The sequence below is a fragment of the Chiloscyllium plagiosum genome, chromosome 2 (genome assembly GCF_004010195.1).
Source record: "Chiloscyllium plagiosum isolate BGI_BamShark_2017 chromosome 2, ASM401019v2, whole genome shotgun sequence".
Lineage (NCBI taxonomy): Eukaryota > Metazoa > Chordata > Chondrichthyes > Orectolobiformes > Hemiscylliidae > Chiloscyllium > Chiloscyllium plagiosum.
This window is the reverse complement of record NC_057711.1, coordinates 64,461,624-64,481,760: the sequence shown is the minus strand read 5'-3', so window position 1 is coordinate 64,481,760 and position 20,137 is coordinate 64,461,624. Positions and strand designations below refer to the sequence as shown.

Below are 20,137 nucleotides of genomic sequence, written 5' to 3'. Positions count from 1 at the left end.
GACCAGAATTGCACGCAATATTCCAAGTGGCCTAACCAAAGTCCTGTACAGCCGCAACATGACCTCCCAACCCTTGTACAGCTGCAGCAAACCATCGCAGCTCTTAAACTCGATCCCCTGTTAATGAAAGCCAAAACACCATATGCTTTTTTAACAACCCTAACAACTTTGAGGGATTTATGCACTTGAACACCAAGATCCCTCTGTTCCTCCACATGACCAAGAATCATGTTTTTAATCCTATATTCAGCAGTCAAGTTCAACCTTCCAAAATGCATCACTTCGCATTTATCCAGGTTGAACTTCATCTGCCATTTCTCAGCCCAGCTCTGCATCCTGCCTATGTCGTGCTGCAGCCTGCAATAGCCCTCGATACTATCAATGGTACCTCTAACTTTTGTGTCATTGGCAAATTTACTAATCCACCCCTTAACCTCCTCATCCAAGTCATTTATAAAAACTACAAAGAGCAGAGGCCCAAGACACTGCAGGACACCACTCACCACTGACCTCCAGGCAAAATACTTTCCATTTACAACCATCTACATCTACAACCATCTCTGCCTTCTATCATCTGACCAATACTGAATCCAGACAGCCAAATCTCCCTGTATCCCACACCTCATGACTTTATGAATGAGCCTACGATGGGGAACCTTATCAAATGCCTTTAAAGTCCATATATATTACATCCACTGCCCGACCTTCGTCGACCTGTTTTGTCATCTTCTCAAGGAACTCAGTAAGATTTGTGAGGCATGACCTGTCCCTCACAAATCCATGCAGACTGCCTTTAATCACGCTATGCTTTTCCAAATAGTCATAAATTCTATCCTTCAGAATTCTTTCCAAAACCTTGCTGACCACAGATGTAAGACTGTAATTGACAGGGATTTCTCTATTCCCCTTCTTGAAAAGAGGAACAATATTCGCCTCCCTCCAATCCTCCGGTACGACTCCCGTGGAGAGTGAGGAAGCAAAGATCTTCACCAGTGGCTTAGCAACCTCCTTTCTCACTTTCCAGAGCAACCTAGGATAAATCTGGTCTCGCCCTGGGGATTTGCCAATTTTAATGTTTGCCAACATTTCCAGCACATCGACTTCATCAATCTTGATCTGTTCAAGCCTGTTTCCAAGCTCCTCAAAGTTCTCATTCACAACAAGATCCCTTTCCTTAGTGAAAACCAAAGCTGAAAACTCATTTAGGGCTTCCCCTACCTGCTCAGACTCCACATACAAGTTCCATACGCTATCCCGCACTGGCCCTTCCTTCTCTCTTATTCCTCACATGAGTAAAATGCCTTTGGGATCTCCCTGATCCTTCCTGCCAACTCTTTTTCATGCCCCCTCCTGGCTCTCCTCAGTCCATTTATGAGCTCCTTTCTTGTAAGCCTGTAATACTCTAAAGCTGTGCTAGATCCTTGCTTCCTCCACCTTACGTAAGCTGCCTTCTTCCTTTTGATAAGAAGCTCCTCTGTTCTCATCATCCAAGGCTCTTTAATCTTATCCCTTCTTGCCTGTCTCAGAGGAACAAATTTGTGCATCATTCGCAACAACTGCTCCTTAAACAGACTCCACCTGGCTGTTGTGCACTTTCTGTGGAACAATTGCTCCCAATCTGTACTTCCCAAATCCTGTCTGATTGCATTATAATTTCCTTTGCCTCAATAAATAATCTTCCCTTGGTAACTGCTGTTTCCCTCTCCAAGGCCAAGGTAAATGTGAGGCAGTCATGGTCACTGTCGCCAAAGTGTTCGCCCACCGCAGGATCTGACACCTGTCCTGGCTCACTGCCAAGCTCCAAATCCAAAATGGCCTCTCCCCTCATCGGCCTGTCTACATACTGAGTAAGAAAACACCCCTGAACACACCTGACAAAAACAGCTCCATCCAAACCATCTGCACTAAGGGGGTTCCAGTCAATAGTGGGAAAGTTGAACTCACCCATAACAACAACCCCGCTACATCTGTATTTTTCCAAAATCTGCCTGGCTATGAGTTCTTTAATCTCCCTACTGCTATTAGGGGGTCTACAGAAAACCCCCAATGAGGTGGCTGCTCCCTTGCTGTTCCTAACTTCCACTCATACTGACTCAGTAGACAAACCTTCCACAACAACCTTCGTTTCTGTAGCTGTGATGCATTCTCTGATTAGCAATGTGACACCCCTTCCTCTTTTTCTACCCTCCCTTTTCTTTTTAAACGTTCTAAACCCTGGAACATCTAGCAACCATTCCTGCCCCTGTGGAACCCATGTCTCCATTATGGCCACAACATCATAATTCCAAGTACTGATCCATGCTCTAAGTTCATCACTCTTACTTCTGACACCCCTTGCGTTAAAGCAGACGTACTTTAACTGATCTCTTTGTTTCATCACGTGAAAAACTTTCCTGAGTGATTCACTACATCCTATCACTGCACCATCTACAACTACCCCCCCTCTCAGATATGTAGCTCTGTTCCCACCCCCTTGCCAAATTAGTTTAAACCCTCCCGAACCACACGAACAAATCTCCCACCCAGGACATCTGTGCCCCTCCAGTTCAGGTGCAACCTATCCTTCTTGTACAGGTCCCACCTTCCCTAGAAGGCATCGCAACGGTCTAAGTATCTGAAGTCCTCCCTCCTGCACCAGCGTCGCAGCCACAGGTCAAGCTGCGCTCATTGACTGTTCCTCACTTCACTGTCTCATGGCACTAGTGGCAAACCTGAGATCACTACTCTACTCACCCTACTCTGCAGCTTCCAACCTAACTCTCTGTAGTCACTTTTCAGACCCTCAATCCCTTTCCTGGCTATATCATTGGTGCCAATATGTACCACAATTTCTGGCTGCTCACCCTCCCCCTTCAGAATCCTCTAAACCCGATCGGCGACATCCCGGATCCTGGCACCAGGGAGGTAACATACTTTCTGGGAGTCCCATTCCTATCCACAAAATCTCCTGTCAATCCGTCTAACTATTGAGTCCCCTACACTAGAGCTTTTCATTCTTCCTTCCTTCCCTTTTGAGCCTCAGTGCCAGAGACCTGACAATTATGGCTTTCCCCTGGTAGGCCGTCCCCACCAGCAGCATCCAAAACTGTACACTTATTGCTGAGGGGAACGGCCACAGGGGATCCCTGCTCGGTTAGTCCTCTTTCCTCCCCCCGACTGTAACCCAGCTGTCCTTATCCTGTGTCTGAGGAGTGACCACCTCCCTGTACATCCTCTCAATTTCTCCCTCAGCCTTCCGGATGATCCGCAGTTCATCTAGCTCCAGTTCCAGTTCCAGTTCCCCAACTCGGTTTTTGAGGAGCTGGAATTGGGTGCACTTCCCACAGATGTGGTCGGCAGAGACATGTGTCGTGTCTCTCATCTGCCACATTCTGCAGGAGGAACATGCAACTGCTCTATCACCCATTCCCCGCTAATCTGAAAGCCCACACAGGACTAAACAAGGAAGAGAAGAAAATTTTAAAAATGAGAAAACCTGAAAACTTACCAAGTTTAAAAGAGTCTTAGCAAAGTTAGGAAAGGTGGATGGGATGGAGGCCCTACAGTGTAGGGTCTCCGGTTTAGATCTCACCCACTTAAAAACTTCCCGCAGCCCTTGCTTTCTCCGCCCTCTCTCCTTGCTGCTCTACTCAAAATGGAGGCCCAACTTGAGGTAAGTCTCTTGTTAAGTGGGAAAAACTGACTTACACGGCAGTCCTCGCTTCTCTCCTTGCCGCTTTGTTCAAAGTTGCTCAGTTCAGCTTCTGGTTAATGGAAACCTCTGGATGTTTAGTATTGATAATGCCATTAAGTTTCAAGAGGAAATGATCAAATTCTCTCTTTTTGGAGATGGCCATTTTTGACACACCAGTCAATAATATTTGCCATTAGGTTTTGCTGCACTAGGACATAAGTTGCTTCAGTACTTGTGATATTATGAATGATTCACCGATTACCCTGCATTCCAGATCTGATTTCATGATGAAAAGAAAAACATTGATGGGGATATTTCTGGGCTTAATGTCTTTACAATATCTATAGCCTTCAGCCATTTCTTGAAATCACATGGAATAAATCTAATTGGCTGAAGACTAGCATCAGTGATGCTGGGTTCTTCAAGTGAAGGTCTAAGTCCACTTAGGTTTTTGCACAAATGTGCTGGGCTCATGCATCACTAAAGATGGAGATATTTGTGGACCGTCTTCTTTTGAGTTGTTTAATTGTCCACCTTCATTCACAACTAGATTTGACAGTACTGCAGAGCTCAGATCTGATCTGTTGGTTGTGGAATTGCTTAACTCAGTCTATCACAGTACTTCCACAGTTTGCAATTAGTCCTGTGTTTTAGTTTCACCAGTTTGAGACTTCATTTTTAGGTGCTGCATCTGAATTCCCTTTGACATTCTTAACTGAGCCAGGGTTCATTCCATGGCATTTTCACAAGACTGGATTGGGAAATATGCAGGGCCATGAGGTTATAGATTTCAGGAGAATACAATTTTGCTGCTGCTGCTGCAGATGGACCATAGTGCCTTGTCAATACCAGTTTTGAGTTGCTGGATCTGACTGAAATCTAACCTATTTAGCATGGGGGTGATGCTACCTGCTACATGGAAGGTATCCTCAATGTGAAGACAGAACGATGTCTCCAAAATGACTATACGGTGGTCACTCCTACCAATACTCAATACATTTTCCAATGGTTCATATCAACTCCAGCCTCCCAGCCCTCCTTGATCCCTTGCAATTTACCTACTGGTGCAACAGGTCCATGGCAGACCTGACTTCCCTAGCCATACACTCATCCCTGGAGCGTCTGGATAATAAGGAAACCTACATTAGGTTTCTACTTATTCACTACAGCTCTGAATTCAACACTATAATCCCAACCAAACTAAACCCTAAACTCCAAGACCTAGGTCTCTGTTCCACCCTCTGCAACCAGATCCTCAGCTCCCTGACCCACAGACTGCAATCAGTGAGGATAGGCAACAGCATTTAATGTGACAGTCTTCAACACTGGTGCCTTGCAAGGCTGCATATTCACAGCCTCTTACTGTACTCTTTGTACACTCATGATTGTGTGGCTAAATTTCATCTAAATCCATTTACAAATGTGCTAATGACACCACTATTGTAGGCTAACAGAGTGCTTCTGGTATGCTGTAGGGATAACAATCTCACCCTCAACATCAGCAAAACTAAAGAGCTGATTATTGACTTTAGGAAGCAAGGAGGAGGGCATGTTACTATCTACATCAGTGGAACTGTGGCGGAGATGGTTGAGAGCATCATGTTCCTAGGAGTGACGATCACCTACAATCTGTCCTGAACCACCCATGTTGATGTGATTGTCAAGAAGACACAACAATGTCTCTTCTTCCTCAGGAGGCTAAGGAAATTTGGCATAGAATCATAGAAGAATACAGCGCAGTACAGGCCCTTTGGCCCTCGATGTTGCGCCGATCCAAGCCCACCTAACCTATACTAACCCACTATCCTCCATATACCTATCCAATGCCCGCTTAAATGCCCATAAAGAGGGAGAGTCCACCACTGCTACTGGCAGGGCATTCCATGAACTTACGACTCGCTGAGTAAAGAACCTACCCCTAACTTCAGCCCCTCCTTAATTTAAAGCTATGCCCCCTTCTAATACCCGACTCAATACGCGGGAAAAGGTTCATACTGTCGTCCCTATCTAACCCCCTAATCATCTTGTACACCTCAATCAAGTCACCCCTAAACCTTCTTTTCTCTAGTGTAAACAGCCCCAAGTGCCTCAGTCTTTCCTCATACGGTTTTCCTTCCATACCAGGCAACATCCTGGTAAACCTCCTTTGCACCCGTTCCAGTGCCTCCACATCCTTCCTATAGTATGGCGACCAAAACTGCACACAATATTCCAGATGCGGCCGCACCAGAGTCTTATACAACTGCAAGATTACCTCAGTACTCCGGAACTCAATTCCTCTACCAATAAAAGCCAGTACGCCATATGCCTTCCTCACCGCACTATTTACCTGGGTGGCAACTTTCAGAGATCTGTGTACATGGACACCAAGATCCCTCTGCTCATCCACACTACCAAGTATCCGACCATTAGCCCAGTACCCCATTTTTTTGTTATTCTTCCCAAAGTGAATCACCTCACATTTAGCTACATTGAATTCCATTTGCCACTTTTCTGCCCAGCTCTGCAGCTTCTCTATATCCTGCTGTAGCCTGCCACATGCTTCCTCACTGTCAACAACTCCTCCGACTTTCGTGTCATCCGCAAACTTGCTCACCCAACCTTCTAACCCCTCTTCCAGGTCATTTATAAAAATGACAAACAGCAATGGTCCCAAAAGAGATCCTTGTGGAACACCGCTAGTGACGGCACTCCATGAAGAAACTTTGCCATCAACTACTACCCTCTGTCTTCTTCCATCCAGCCCATTTCTAATCCAAACCACCAACTCACCCTCAATGCCATATCTCCGTATTTTCTGCAGTAGCCTACCATGGGGAACCTTATCAAACGCCTTACTAAAATCCATATATACCACATCTACCGCTTTCCCCTCATCAACCTCCTTCGTCACCTTTTCAAAGAATTCAATAAGGTTTGTGAGGCACGACCTGCCCTTCACAAAACCATGCTGACTATCCTTGATCACATTATTCCTATCCATGTCCATAAGGACTCTCACCAAGCTCTGAAGAAGAGTCTGACTCAAAATAGAGTCTAGACTCTTGCTTTCTCTCCAGAGATGCTGCCTGACCTGCTGTGATCTCCAGGATTTTTTGTTTTCAGGACTCTCAACTCTTTAATTGATGCCCTACAGAAAGCATTCTATCTGAATGAATCGCAGCTTGGTGATGGCAACTGCTCTGCCCAGGACAGTAAGAAACTACACAGCGTTATGAACACAGTCCATCTATCACATAAACCAACCTTCCATCCATGACTCCATCTACAGTTCTCGCAGTCTTATCATCAAAGACCCCTCCCACCCCAGTTATAATCTCATCCACCCTCTTCTGTCAGGCAGAAAATACAAAAGCTTAAACACATGTATCAATAGGTTTAAGAACAGCTACTTCCTTGCTGTTATTAGACTTCTGAATGGACCTCTCAAATTTCAAATCTAGTGTATGTTCTTTGCAGCCATACCTTTGTATTCCTTGAGCTGTTCTATCACCTGTAATCTCTACATGGTATGATCTGTCTGTACTGCACACAAAACAAAAATTTTCACAGTACCAATTTACATGTCACAATAGTAAATCAAATCAAATCAAACGTAGAGAGCTGCACCGGTGACATGTAAATTGGGAAAAATAAAGCAAACAGATTTTTCCTTCATTGAAGAGAAAAATAGAGTTAACATTTCCAGTTCTGACTAAAGGTCATTGGAGTCAAAACATTAACTCTGTTTTCTCTCTACAGATGCTGCCAGATCTGATGAGTTTCTACAGCACTTTCTGTCCTTGTTTCAGATTCCCAGAATCCACAGTTCTTCATTTTATTATTTCTTCATTGGCTTGTTCACCATCTGCCATTCATCCAGTCTACCAGCTGTGTCCTTTAGGAATTAGTCAATTGAGTCAGTAGTAGTGTTACACAGTCAGTCTTGGTGATGAACAATGAAGCTCTCCACCATATACCTTGTGTCCTTGACACCCTCATGTTTCTTCCAAATTGTGTTCAGTATGGGGAAATACAAATTCATCAAATGGGGGTTTGGGAGATTTTGGGATGGGGGGGCACAGGGTGGTGATGCTGTGCTGCAAGTTAATGCTGGAAATGAAGCTTCACTAGCTCTGAATAGAAAAGCAATAGAAAAATCGTCAGGTAGATTAAAATAATATGTTAGCATTACGCTGTTGTCAAAAAAGTTATAAACAGTCTATCTCTTCCAGGATTTCTATATAGTCCAGAAGGTATAGTAAGTCACCAACAAACTTAGACACAAGGAAGCAGATATAATATTTTGACAAACTTGAACTGTAATCAAGTATTTTCTTCTCTGAATGATGTTACAATTGGAATAGGTAGGTATCAAGGAATTTTAGAGTTTATTCCTCATCAGCAATAAATCTGCCTTTCAATTCAGGAGCAAATTGTTACCAATGAGTCTTTCTTATATTAAGACCATAAACAAATCACAAGACTAGACATTTGACAGAATGTGCATTTATATTCCTAGGCAAATTTTTACACATGACAGCTTGTGTAACTTTTTCTAGAGTGATTTTGTTTCGATTCTGTTAAACACTTTAATGAAAATTAACTAGAAACCCTGTATTTTCAGCACCGTTGCAATGAAAGTATGACTGCAAATGTATTTTGGGTCTCCTCTAGTTTTTCCAATAAACTTAAAATTTCTCAAAGCTGTAATAAAATATTACAATTACAAATTATGTTACGCAAGTACCATTAAGAGAATACTTGAATAGCCCAAGTCCAAAAAGATAGCAATTGATACATGGAGCAGGCATTACATCAAAGGGGTAATAAATGTCAACAGCATTCACCACTCTTCTAGGATTTGTTGTATGATAGATACTAAGCATATAGTTAATATTTTACACAACGGGCATAGAGAATAATAGAATTTAACAGCACAGTAAGTCATTTGACCCATCGTGCCTGTACAGCCCACAAAACAGCCACCCAGCTAACCACATCTCTGTGTCCCTACAATATGGCAGTTAGATCCCACAATAGTCTATAAAATACTTAGAGAGTCTCTTTTTTTTCGCTGTAATTTAAATTTTTAATGCCCAAACTAAGCATTTAAAGAAATCATATTTATATTTATCAAGATAATTATTTTTAAAAAAATCAATAGAAATGTCTTTCTTTAAGGTGTCATTCTTTTTTTTTCCCCAAAAGCCTGAGCTTGTATTTGATGAATATATTTCTTAAATTAAAAGTCAAAATTTGGAAACTCAACTCAGTCATCGGAAAATGTACATAAATGGAAAGAAGATTCTTTCACTTTTTAGAAGTAATTCCATTGTTGAATGTATCCAAATCTGTTACTCTTGAGTTTTTGATTGCGCAAAACACGTAAGACCATAAGACATAGGAGTAGAAAATCGAGTCTGCTCCACCATTTAATCATGGCTGATAGGTTTCTCAACCCCATTCTCCTGCTTTCTCCCCATAACTCTTGATCCCTCTAAATATACTCAATGACCTAGCCTCCACAGCCTTCTGTAGCAGTAAATTCCAAAGATTCACCACTCTCTGACTGAACAAGTTTCTCTTTATCTCTGTTCCAAAAGATCTTCCCTTTACTCCAAGGCTATGTCTTGGGTCCTAGTCTCTCTTACCAATGGAAACATCTTCTCAACATCCATTCTGTCCTTGCTATTCAGTATTTTGAAAGTTTCAATTAGATCCCCCCCTCAACTTTCTCAACTCCGTCAAGTATAGACCCAGAGTCCTCAAACATTCCTCATATGTTAAGCTATTCATTCCTGGGACCACTCTTGTGAATCTTCTTTAAACACACTCCAGGGCCAGTATCTCTTTCCTGAGATATGGGACACAAAACTGTGCACAATACTCCAAATGCGGCCTGACCAGAGTCTTATAGAGCCTCAGAAATACATCCCTGCTTTTATATTTAAATCCTCTCAAAATAAATGCCATCATTGCATTTGCCTTCCTAACTACTGATTCAACCTGCAACTTTACCTTAAGAGAATCCTGAACGAGAACTCCCAAGTCTCTTTGCACTTCAGACTTCTGAATTTTCTCCTCATTTAGAAAATAGTCCATACCTCTATTCTTTCTACCAAGGTGCATAAGCTCACACTTTCCCAAATTGTACACCACCTGCCACTTCTTTGCCCACTCTCCTAACCTGTCCAAATCCTCTGCAGCCTCCCCACATCCTCAATGCTACCTGTCCCTCTACCTATCATTGTATCATCTGCAAACTTAGCGAGAATGCCCTCAGTTCCTTCATACAACAGCACAGTTGAGGCCCTTTGGCTCTTCATCTAGATCATTAATGTATAAAGCGAAAAGCTGTGGTCCCACCACTGAGCTGTGGTCCCACCACTTGTCACTGACTGTCACTCTGAGAAGGACCCTTTTATCCCCACTCTGCTTTCTGCCAAACAGCCAAGCTTCTAACCATGCTAGCACCTGCCTCCAACACCATGGGCCTCTATCTTACTTATTAGCTTCCTGTATGACACCTTGTCAAAGGCATCCCTGAAGTCTAGATAGATAACATCCATTAATTATCCTTGGTCTAATCTGCTCATTACTGCCTCAAAAATATTCTAGTAGATTTGTCAGGCATGACCTCCCATTGATGAAACCATGCTGCCTCTGCCCTATTTTACCATACACTTCCAAGTATTAATATATGGAGCGTACCCAATTTACTCAGTATAAGTGAACAGCATTGATAGAATGTTTCATAAAATAAAGGAAAAATACCCTATGTTGGATTTTCATAACTATTTGAACATAAAAAAGCTAGGAATCATTTCAAAACCTTTATTCATGTAGATTTACTTGAATGCTTCTGCAAACAGCCTTGGTGAATAAGGGTGTATGCATTTGTATGTGTACACTACCAGGCACGCATGTGTTGAGATAGGGAAAAACTAACATTCAGATTTAATGTCAGCTCTAGCTCATTTCGTTCAGAATGTTCATTTCATTAAGCAAGGAAAAAGGGAGAAACAGATTTAAAAGTAGATTTTTCACAGATCATACACACACCACTTATATATTGCTGACCAGTCGAAGTATACATCTCTCTCCGTTTGTTAGACACTTTCACAGTGGTATTTCCCAATCCAAATTCTTTGTATGTTCGAAGGAGTGGTGCTATTAGCTGTCAGTTGCAAATTTTAAACACCATGGAGGTATAGATGAATTACCAGCATTAAACAGTATTAGTGACAAACTTTCTAGTGATGGACAATACTAAGAATAAGAATTACCATGAATTGTCAACGAATATTACCTTGTCTACATGGAAAATTAAATCCAGCTCACAGACATTTTCAAAACATTTGTCCAATGTTTCCACAAAAACCTGTCAAAAGAAACAAGAATTTTAAACATGTTTTGAAGTTTATAGCTTCAAACTATTTTTTATACTGTAAAGCTAACAGATACAATATAACATAAATATAAGTAATTCAAAAATAATTTATTTTTCTAAAATATTTATGATCAGTTATGAGGGGCGAGCCTGAGAAATGACAAAACTGTTGACAAGCCATGGTCCATGCAAGTCAGTGAAAAACCACATACATGCAAGTGGGATTTAAAAATATTTAAGGAGACTCTGGTTTTAACTTTAGGAATGAAATTTCAAAAATTCATAACAAAATCAATTATGACAGGTAAAGTCAGCAGGTCTGGCAGTATATGTGTGCGTGTGTACGTGCATGTGCGCTGTTTACATCTTAAGTCCGGTGACCCTTCACCAGAACTGAACCAGTTCTGATGAAATGTCAACAGGCTTGAAATGTTAACTTTTGTTTTCTCCCCTCAGATACTGCCAGACCTACTCAGTTTCACAAACAATTTCTGTTTTTGTTTCAAATATCTTAAAATAAAACAATGAACTGCTAAGAACTGGGCCACACATAACCTGTAGAGTATCAGGAGTACATGAAGCTTTAAGTTTGATTTTGTTTTACCCAGAGAAACATAGGAATAGGTCTTTTGGTCTTGAGTGCGCTCTGCCATTCATGATGACCATGGCTATCATCCAACTCAAAAGCCTGTTGTTGCATTCCTCCTATCCTTTTGTCCATTTTATCTCAAGTGCTTTTTCTAACACCTTCTTGAAATCACATAATACTGTGGCCTTGACTGCTTTCTGCAGTAGCAAATTCCACATGCTCACCACTGTCCAGGTGAAAATATTTCTCCTCATCTCCTAAATGGTTTATCCTATATTCTTGTGATCCCTCGTTCTGGAACCTTTTTCCTGTTTACCCAGTCTAGTCCTATTAGAAATTTATAGGTTTCAATGACATTCTCCCCCTCATTCTTCTGAACTCCAGCAAATATAATCCTAACTGCTCCAACCTCGCTTCATGCGTTAGTCCTGCCACTCCAGGGATCAGTCTGGTAAACCATCACGGGATCTGTACTTAAGACCATAAGAAATAGGGTGGAAGTAAGGCCATTCAGCCCATTGAGTCCACTCTGCCATTCAATCATGGCTGATGGGCATTTCAGCGCCACTCACCGCACTCTCCCTTGCAAGATTAAGAAGTTATCAATCTCTGCCTTGAAGACATTTAATGTCCCAGCCTCCCTACACTCCGTGACAGTGAATTCCACAGGCCCACCACGCTCTGGCTGAAGAAAGGTCTCATCTCAGTTTTAAACTGACTCCCTCTAATTCTAAGGCTATGCCCACAAGTCCTAGTATCCCTGCCTGATGGAAACAATTTCCCAGCGTCCACCCTTTCTAAGCCATGCATTATCTTGCAAGTTTCTACTGGATCTCACCTCAACCTTCTGAACTCTAATAAGTACAATCACAGGATCTCAGCCGTTCATCGTATGTTAGGCCTACCATTCCACGGATCATCTGTAAGTCTCCGTTTGATATGCTCCAGTGCCAGTGTGTCCTTCCGGAGGTGTGCGATCCAAAACTGGATACAGTATTCTAAATGGGGCCTAATCAAAGCTTTATAAAATCTCAGTAGCACATCACTGCTTTTACATTCCAACCCTCTTAAAATAAATGACAACATTACATTTGCTTTCTTAACCACTGACTCAACCTGCAAGTCAACCTTTCAAGATTCCTGTACTAGCGCCTTTGTACTTTGGCTTTATGAATTTTCTCACCTTTTAGAAAATAGTCCATTCCGGTGTTCTTTTTTCCAAAGTGCAAGACCTCACATTTGCTCACATTGAATTTCATCAACCATTTCTTGGATCATTCTCCTAAACTGTCTAAATCTTTCTGTAGCCTCCCCACCTCCTCAGAACTACCTGCCTGTTCACCTAACTTCATATTATCGGCGAACTTTGCCAGAATGCCCCCAGTCTCTTCATCCAGATCATTTATATATAAATTGAACAGCTGGGGCCCCAACACTGAACCCTGCAGGACACCACTTGTCACCAGCTGCCATTCTGAAAAAGAACCTTTTATCCCAACTCTCTGCCTTCTGTCAGACAGCCAATCCTCAATCCATGCCAATAGCTCACCTCGAACACCATGGCCTTCACCTTACTCAGCAGCCTCCCGTGAGACACCTTATCAAAGGCCTTTTGGAAATCTAGGTTGGTAACATCCACTGGGTTTCCTTGGTCTAACCTACTTGTTATCTCTTCAAAGAATTCTAACAGGTTTGTCAGGCATAACCTCCCCTTACTAAATCCATGCTGACTTGTTCTAATCCAACCCTGCACTTCCAAGAATTTAGAAATCTCATCCTTAATGATGGATTAGTTAGGGGAAATGTAAAGTAATTGGGAATGGGAATGGGTCTGGGTGGGATATTGGGAGGGTTAGTATGGACTTATTGAACTAAATGGCCTGTTTCCACACTGTAGGGATTCTATGAAAAACAATAAAATTCCATCCTTGTCTTTAAAAGCTTTGGTGGATACTGCCTTATAAACATGCTTGTTTGTGAATAACAAATAAATCATAGTCTCTTTTAACCTTTTGACTTTCTAGTTCCAAGCAATCATATGATAAATCCTTTATAGCTCAGTAATAGCTGGACTTTATGCAATGGTGCCTAAGGACTAAAATTATTGGCCTATATCCCCTACAAACATCTTTCTCTGTGTTAGACACAAACCTGTGTGGCATAATCCCCACGGCTTACATTCATATTTTCTAACCAATAGATTGAGACATTTCAAAATACAATATCATAGGGACCACTGGATATAACCAGCACAGCTGGGAATGTGGGGGTGGTGATCTTGAATGAATAAAAATCCAGCTGGTTCACTAATGCCCTTGGTCAATCTTTACTTGGTCTGACCTACAAGCAACTTCATAACCACAGCAACGTGCTGGATGCTTAAGTGTGCTCTGAATTAATGTGCTCTTCACTTGATTCACAGTAAGGAAAGATGGGAACAAGTGCTAACAAGGCCCATATTCCTATGAAATAATTTTTTTTAAAAAGTATTGTGGAAAATCTCTGGTGAAAGAATCTGATATTTCATATTGATATTCTTTCAGAGTTAATAAACGTTTCCAGAATTTTCTGTTTCTATTTAAGATTTCTCGCAGCCAGCAATATTTTGCTTTTGTACACTAGTTCAGCATTTTGTAGGGCTATTCAGACTTGATAGTCCATATAAGTTTACTGGAGAGAAAGAGTGTGAAATTTTTGAAGTTCTTCACTAAATGGTTAATAAAAACCATCAGAAATGACAATTGAAAATTAATCACAAATAGAGAAAAAGTAATCTTACTGATACAAAAAAGGTCTATTATAGCTTGGTCCTTGGAATGGATGCACACCTTTCCTAGCCATAAGAACCACATTCCGGTGTCTGTTGCTCTTGCTTTTCCTAACATGGACAGTGCTATATTGATTCAAATGCTCGTAGCTCAAAATCATGTCTTTTCTTTCCCCACAACCCAGGGGATACTGAAAAGGTTTCTTTGAATTAAGTTACAGAACACAGGTAGACTAAGCCAACATTCATTGCCCAATTCTAAATAGCCTTGGAGCCATCATTCTTTATAACCAAAAGTGTTGACAGGGAGAGAGTTCCAGGAATTTGACCTAGTGACAATGACAAAATGGTAGTATAGTTCTAAATCAGGTTAGTGAGAGACTTGGAGGAGAACTAGCTGATGGTGCTCAAAGGCAGGAGCAAGGACAGAAATTACTTGCACCAATGCTACTCCAGAACCTCAACCGGAGCTACAAATCTTCTCAAAACTCACTACTACAGATTTCCTATAGAAACTCAGCACCCATGGACCAGTCAAACCTCAACCACAATGTTTTCACCTTTGACAACTAGTTCTTCATCCAGACACATGGAATAGCCATGGGGACCAAATTTGTACCACAATATGCCAACATTTTCATGCATAGGTTCGAACAAGGCTTCTCTATGCAGGACCTCCAACCAACACTATCCACCAAGTATATTGACGACATTTTCTTCCTCTGGACTCATGGCGAGGAGTGAATTACACAGAATTACACAGTGATATCTACAAATTTCATCTCACCATCAAACTCACCATGGACTATTCTTTAGTATCTATCTCATTCTTGGACATGTGCATCTCCATCAAGGATGTGCACCTCACTCTACCACAACCAATGGACAACCTCATGATGCTACACTTCTCCAGTTCCACCAGAAACATATTAAAATGCCCATCCTCTACGGCCAAGCCCTATGCATAGAAAAAGATCTGTTCTGATGAAGAGGAACATGACGGACACTTGGATGTACTCAAGTATGCCCTCATCAGAACGGGGTGCGATGCTCAACTTATCGACTACCAGTTCCGACGTGCCACAGCAAGAAACCATAATGACCGCCTCAGGATACACACATGGGTTGCAACTGATAGGGTACTTCCCAGTAGCTGAAAAACTACACCATGCTCTTCGCAAGCTGCAACATGTTATCGATGAGGATGAGCTCCTCTCCAGGACCTTCCCCAGACCTCCAAATCTCACCTTTAAATAACCATCAAACCTCAAACAGATCATTATTTGCAGCAAACTGCCCAGTCTTCAGGACACCATCGCACAACCCTGTCACGGCAGACGACGCTAGACGTGTCACAGTGTTGATACGGAAACCACCATTACACATGGGGACACCATCCACCAAGTATGCGGCAGGTACTCATGTGACTCAGCCAACATTGTCTATCTCATATCCTGCAGGCAAGGATGCCCTGAGGCATGGTACATTGGCGAGACTGAGTAGAGGCTATGGCACCGGATAAATGGACAGCGCACAACGATCACCAGACTGGAGTGTTCCCTCCCATTCGTGGAACACTTCAGCAGTGTGGGACATTCAGCCTTGGACCTTCGGGTGACCATCATCCAAGATGGACTTCGGGACAGGCAACAACGAAAAGTGACCGAACAGAGGCTGATAACCAAGTTCGGGACCTTGGGTTCATGTCACACTACAGGTGACCCCATTGCACTACACACTCTCTCACACACACAAGCACACAAGTGCGCGCACACAGACACACACACACTCCTACAGACCAATACACTCATGCAGACCCTCTCTCATACGTTCACACATGCACAACCCCCACTCACTAATCAGACAACAGCTCCTAAGGGCCTCTGGGACTATGGTGATTTACACATAAAATACCAGTAAGTTCTGACTACTTAAACATAAGCAAAATATGATATAGAAGAACACATTATTATATGCATTAGGTTGTTGCGATTTAATTTTCATAGAATTATGTTCTGTACGGTTTGGAGAAATCTAGATTACAGGCTGACAGGATCCACAGTATTGGGAGATTATATTTGGTATCAGGTAACAGGCTGCAACATGTAACAGCACTCATTACCCCAAAAAGCTGTCTAGCCTTTTTCTACTCAGAGGAATTTACTAAATAAAGAACACTGAAATGGGAAGAAGGGGAAGTTACAGAAACTCAAACACCACACATATCTTCTTTTCAGTCAAGTAATTATAATTCAACTAATAATTCAGTTAATATTAATTCAATCAATTTAAATTTAAATGAAAAACTGTTAAATGTGTTTTATTTTAAGAAAGAATAAACTTTTAGGAAGGATTAATTTGATGCCATACATGTTCAATGAAAATTCATAAAAGAATAATAAAATTCCCTTTAAAGTTGTATTGTACTCAAATAACCCAGCTTGCTACCTTGATATATCTACTGAAGGTCTGCTCTGGCAACAACATTCTACAGTAGTGTCACTAAGTTCACAGGCTTTATCCTTCTTTGAATGGAAAGCTTCAGTCACCCCAAACATTTAACCAAACTGTCAGAGTGCATCATGAAGAATCTTAATTTATATCCCATTGCTGCTGGCACACATCCAATTTACATTTTACACAGTCACAGAATGATTACAACAAGGTGGCTATTTGGTCAATTGCAACTGTGCTGACTCTCCAAAGAAATAATTTACTTGATGTCACACACACATTTTCTCCCTGTAGGCCTGTGCATTCTTGTTCAGATGAATCAAACTTTAAAAATAAATCTCAGAAACTCTTTAAACTAGTTTTCATCACTACTGAGGAAATGTCAATGAAAATGGGTGCTGCTTTTAGCTCTTAGCACCACTTGCTGGACTTGCTATGAAATTGCAATAATGTGTTCATGAAATGCAAAATAAACAGGAACAATAATGCATAAAAATCTAGATAACTATTGTTGATTTGTAAAGATTTTAATAGTTATACTGTGTGGACAGCAACAGTGAAGTGCAACACTAACATTAGCATTAACTCTTATCAATTTACAAATATAAATTCAAACTGCAAAATAAAAGCTTTGTTTCATATGGAATTAAACATTGAAAAAATTCTATTCCGTTCCATTTGCATTAAAAACTTTTAAAATTAGTCATGTACCCACACAAAACACGAAATAGCTATCAAAGGCTCATGGGCTGCAAAGTGTATGACTCCCATATATATACATATAAACCAACTATTCTGTCCTGAATATAAAAATTACTGCTTTGAATTAGAAATGCTCTCAAATGCACAGAAACCTCCTTTGTAGTACAAAAGGTAATCTGTTCATTTCAGATTGCAACATGGTGGAAAGTAATTTGACAATGGGCATAATTCGGGATATGCTAGGGCAGTTGCATATTCTTTTGTGAGTCAGAGATTGAGAAAGTTGCAAATTTATCTATTACTCACCGAAATGGCTTTGAACAGAGTTCTAGAAGTTGGGCAATGGAAATCTTATTCGCTTTCTAAAGCAATCTCACATTTAATTGAAACAAATCGTTTAAATTCTGTTCATTCAGACTTCAGCACGGATATACAAGCTTTCTGCTGGTAAGCAGCTGAGGTCAGAAAATTATCTTAAACTGTCATTCCTATACCTGGAACCGAACTAAGTCACAGTATTTAATTACAAGCATCTCATTGCGATTGAGCACATTGCGGGATTTTGCACAAAGTGCTGGGAGCTGGGTGAGTAAATGAGTGAGGGGAAGGAGACATTCCTTTGTTTTCCTAATCCGTTTAGTTTAGTTCTTAATGTGATATACAGGAAGAAGCTAGCTGCTGAAAAAGTAGTTAGGGTCTATTCTAGTCCCAACATTAAAAAAAATCAAAATCAAAAGAAGATTAAAAAACATATTAAGAAAATTAAATAGTTACTTGATTAAAACACATTAAGGATGGCAGTACAGCTGACACAGTTGCAGCATTTGGATACATTTTACTGAGATATTTTGCACTTAGGAGGCGGTCAAATGTCTTAAGACAGGGTCTTCTGATTTGATCAGTAGTTGAGGAAGGGAACTACGGCTGTACCATAAACAAAGAATGGGATGTAGACAGCAGGAGTTTCAGACAATGCAACTGTCCACAAAGAAATGATTTCAATCAGTTTGGTTCAAATGATCAAACTGATCATAGCATTGTGGGAAGCCATTTCATAAGTCTTGCAAAAAGTAATGGAGTGGTAGTAGGAGACAATATAAGGATGGGGACACTAACCAAGAGTGAGAACCCATAAGGCCATATTCCTTGCTTGATGTGAGGGTTAGGAAAAGCTGCTCAGGGTTAGAGACAAACTTAAAAGTGGGAGGGGAATTCCTCAGTCATCATGATCCATATAGATACCAATGACATAGGCAGGACAAAGAAAGATGTTCTGTACAGTCAATATGATGAGTTGGGCACAAAACTAGGAAGTAGGACCTTTAAGCTCGAATGAATAATTGAATTAAAGACTAATCTTGTGGTACAAAGGCGAGAAATTGCAGAGATGGGTTCCTGTTTGTGAGGCATTGGTACCAATACAGGGGAAAATGGGGGTTATATAGTTGGGACACTCTGCACTAGAATGGTGCTAGAACTAGTGTTCCAGCAAAACCATGGATGTCATGGATTTTAAACTAAGTAATGTAGACAAGGGATCAAAGTTGGGAAGTTGTGGTAATCAAAGGCAAAACAAGAAGGCATTAAAGTGGAAAATAATAAACAGACCAGTGCAATACAGGACAGAAAGTACAAATCTGAGAATAAATCAAAAGATAAGATGAGAGGCGTGATGATGCTGCTCCTTTAACAAGGTTATGTTATCCCTGACATTTCTCTTCCAGAGAGGTCATAAAAGCAGCAATTCGAAAAGTCTGGGTTTCACTACTTGAGAATGCTTTCAAGATTAAAAAAAACACCTGCACAATGAAAGGGGAGCAGCCAGTTCTCCCACCTCAGCTTTCGCTGGTTTGTTTTTTTTAAACAGTCTTGCTGTTCACTGAAAGCAGTCAGTCAGTTTTCAGGCTGCTCATCCAAGAAACAGCTGCATGGAAGGAGGTGTCCCATGCTGAATTGTGCTGCCATCTCTCTTTCTCTCTCCCTCCTGTAAGACCCGGTGTTCGATTTTACCTTTTTTGCCAAGGAGTGTTTACGGGTGTTTGCAGGAATTTGGAACAGCATTAAACTGGGATAATCTCTTCAGTTTTCAGATAGTTTACGTTATTCTGTATTCTGTTCCCTTTTGTTTGGTGTTTCATTCAGTAATCTTGCAAATAAATTCTGTTTTGTTTAAAACTCAGTAGTTGGGCCAGCTGCATCACTCCTGGAATATCCACTCTACACCTGCTTAAAACAACTAGCAAAGTTAGAGTCCAGGCTACTTTCTTGAAATATTTTAAGGTGGGTCTGGCCTGGCCCATAACAGATGGGGTCTCTTTGTAGGATTTGTTCTACAGTTCCAAATTGGGATTCGGGTTGTTGAGCTCTAAGGCTGCAAGTAGCAGGTCTTTTATCCTGGGTGTTGATTTCAGTTGGTTTAAACAGTGCTTGGGATAGCAATAGCTCTTTCAGTCATCATGAGTTTTCTGGGGTTGGAAGAAGTGATGTTGGGAGTTCTACAAAAGGTGAATAAGGCCAAATTGCTGGAATTAGCAGACAAGCTGGAGTTGGAGCTGCCTCCTTGTAAGGAAAGGAGAGATA

The 20,137-nt window shown here is 41.2% G+C and overlaps 1 protein-coding gene across 7 annotated transcripts in view; it reads right to left on the bottom strand.

Annotated features, from left to right (window-relative positions):
• LOC122560469 (AP-3 complex subunit sigma-1) overlaps positions 1-20,137 on the bottom strand; it is an 84,516-nt gene that overhangs the window by 28,703 nt on the left and 35,676 nt on the right. For all 7 annotated transcript variants that reach the window (XM_043711115.1, XM_043711149.1, XM_043711125.1 and 4 more), the window contains one exon: positions 10,965-11,036. In XM_043711115.1, coding sequence (XP_043567050.1) covers positions 10,965-11,036 — 72 coding nt within the window. The remainder of the gene's footprint in view (positions 1-10,964; positions 11,037-20,137) is intronic.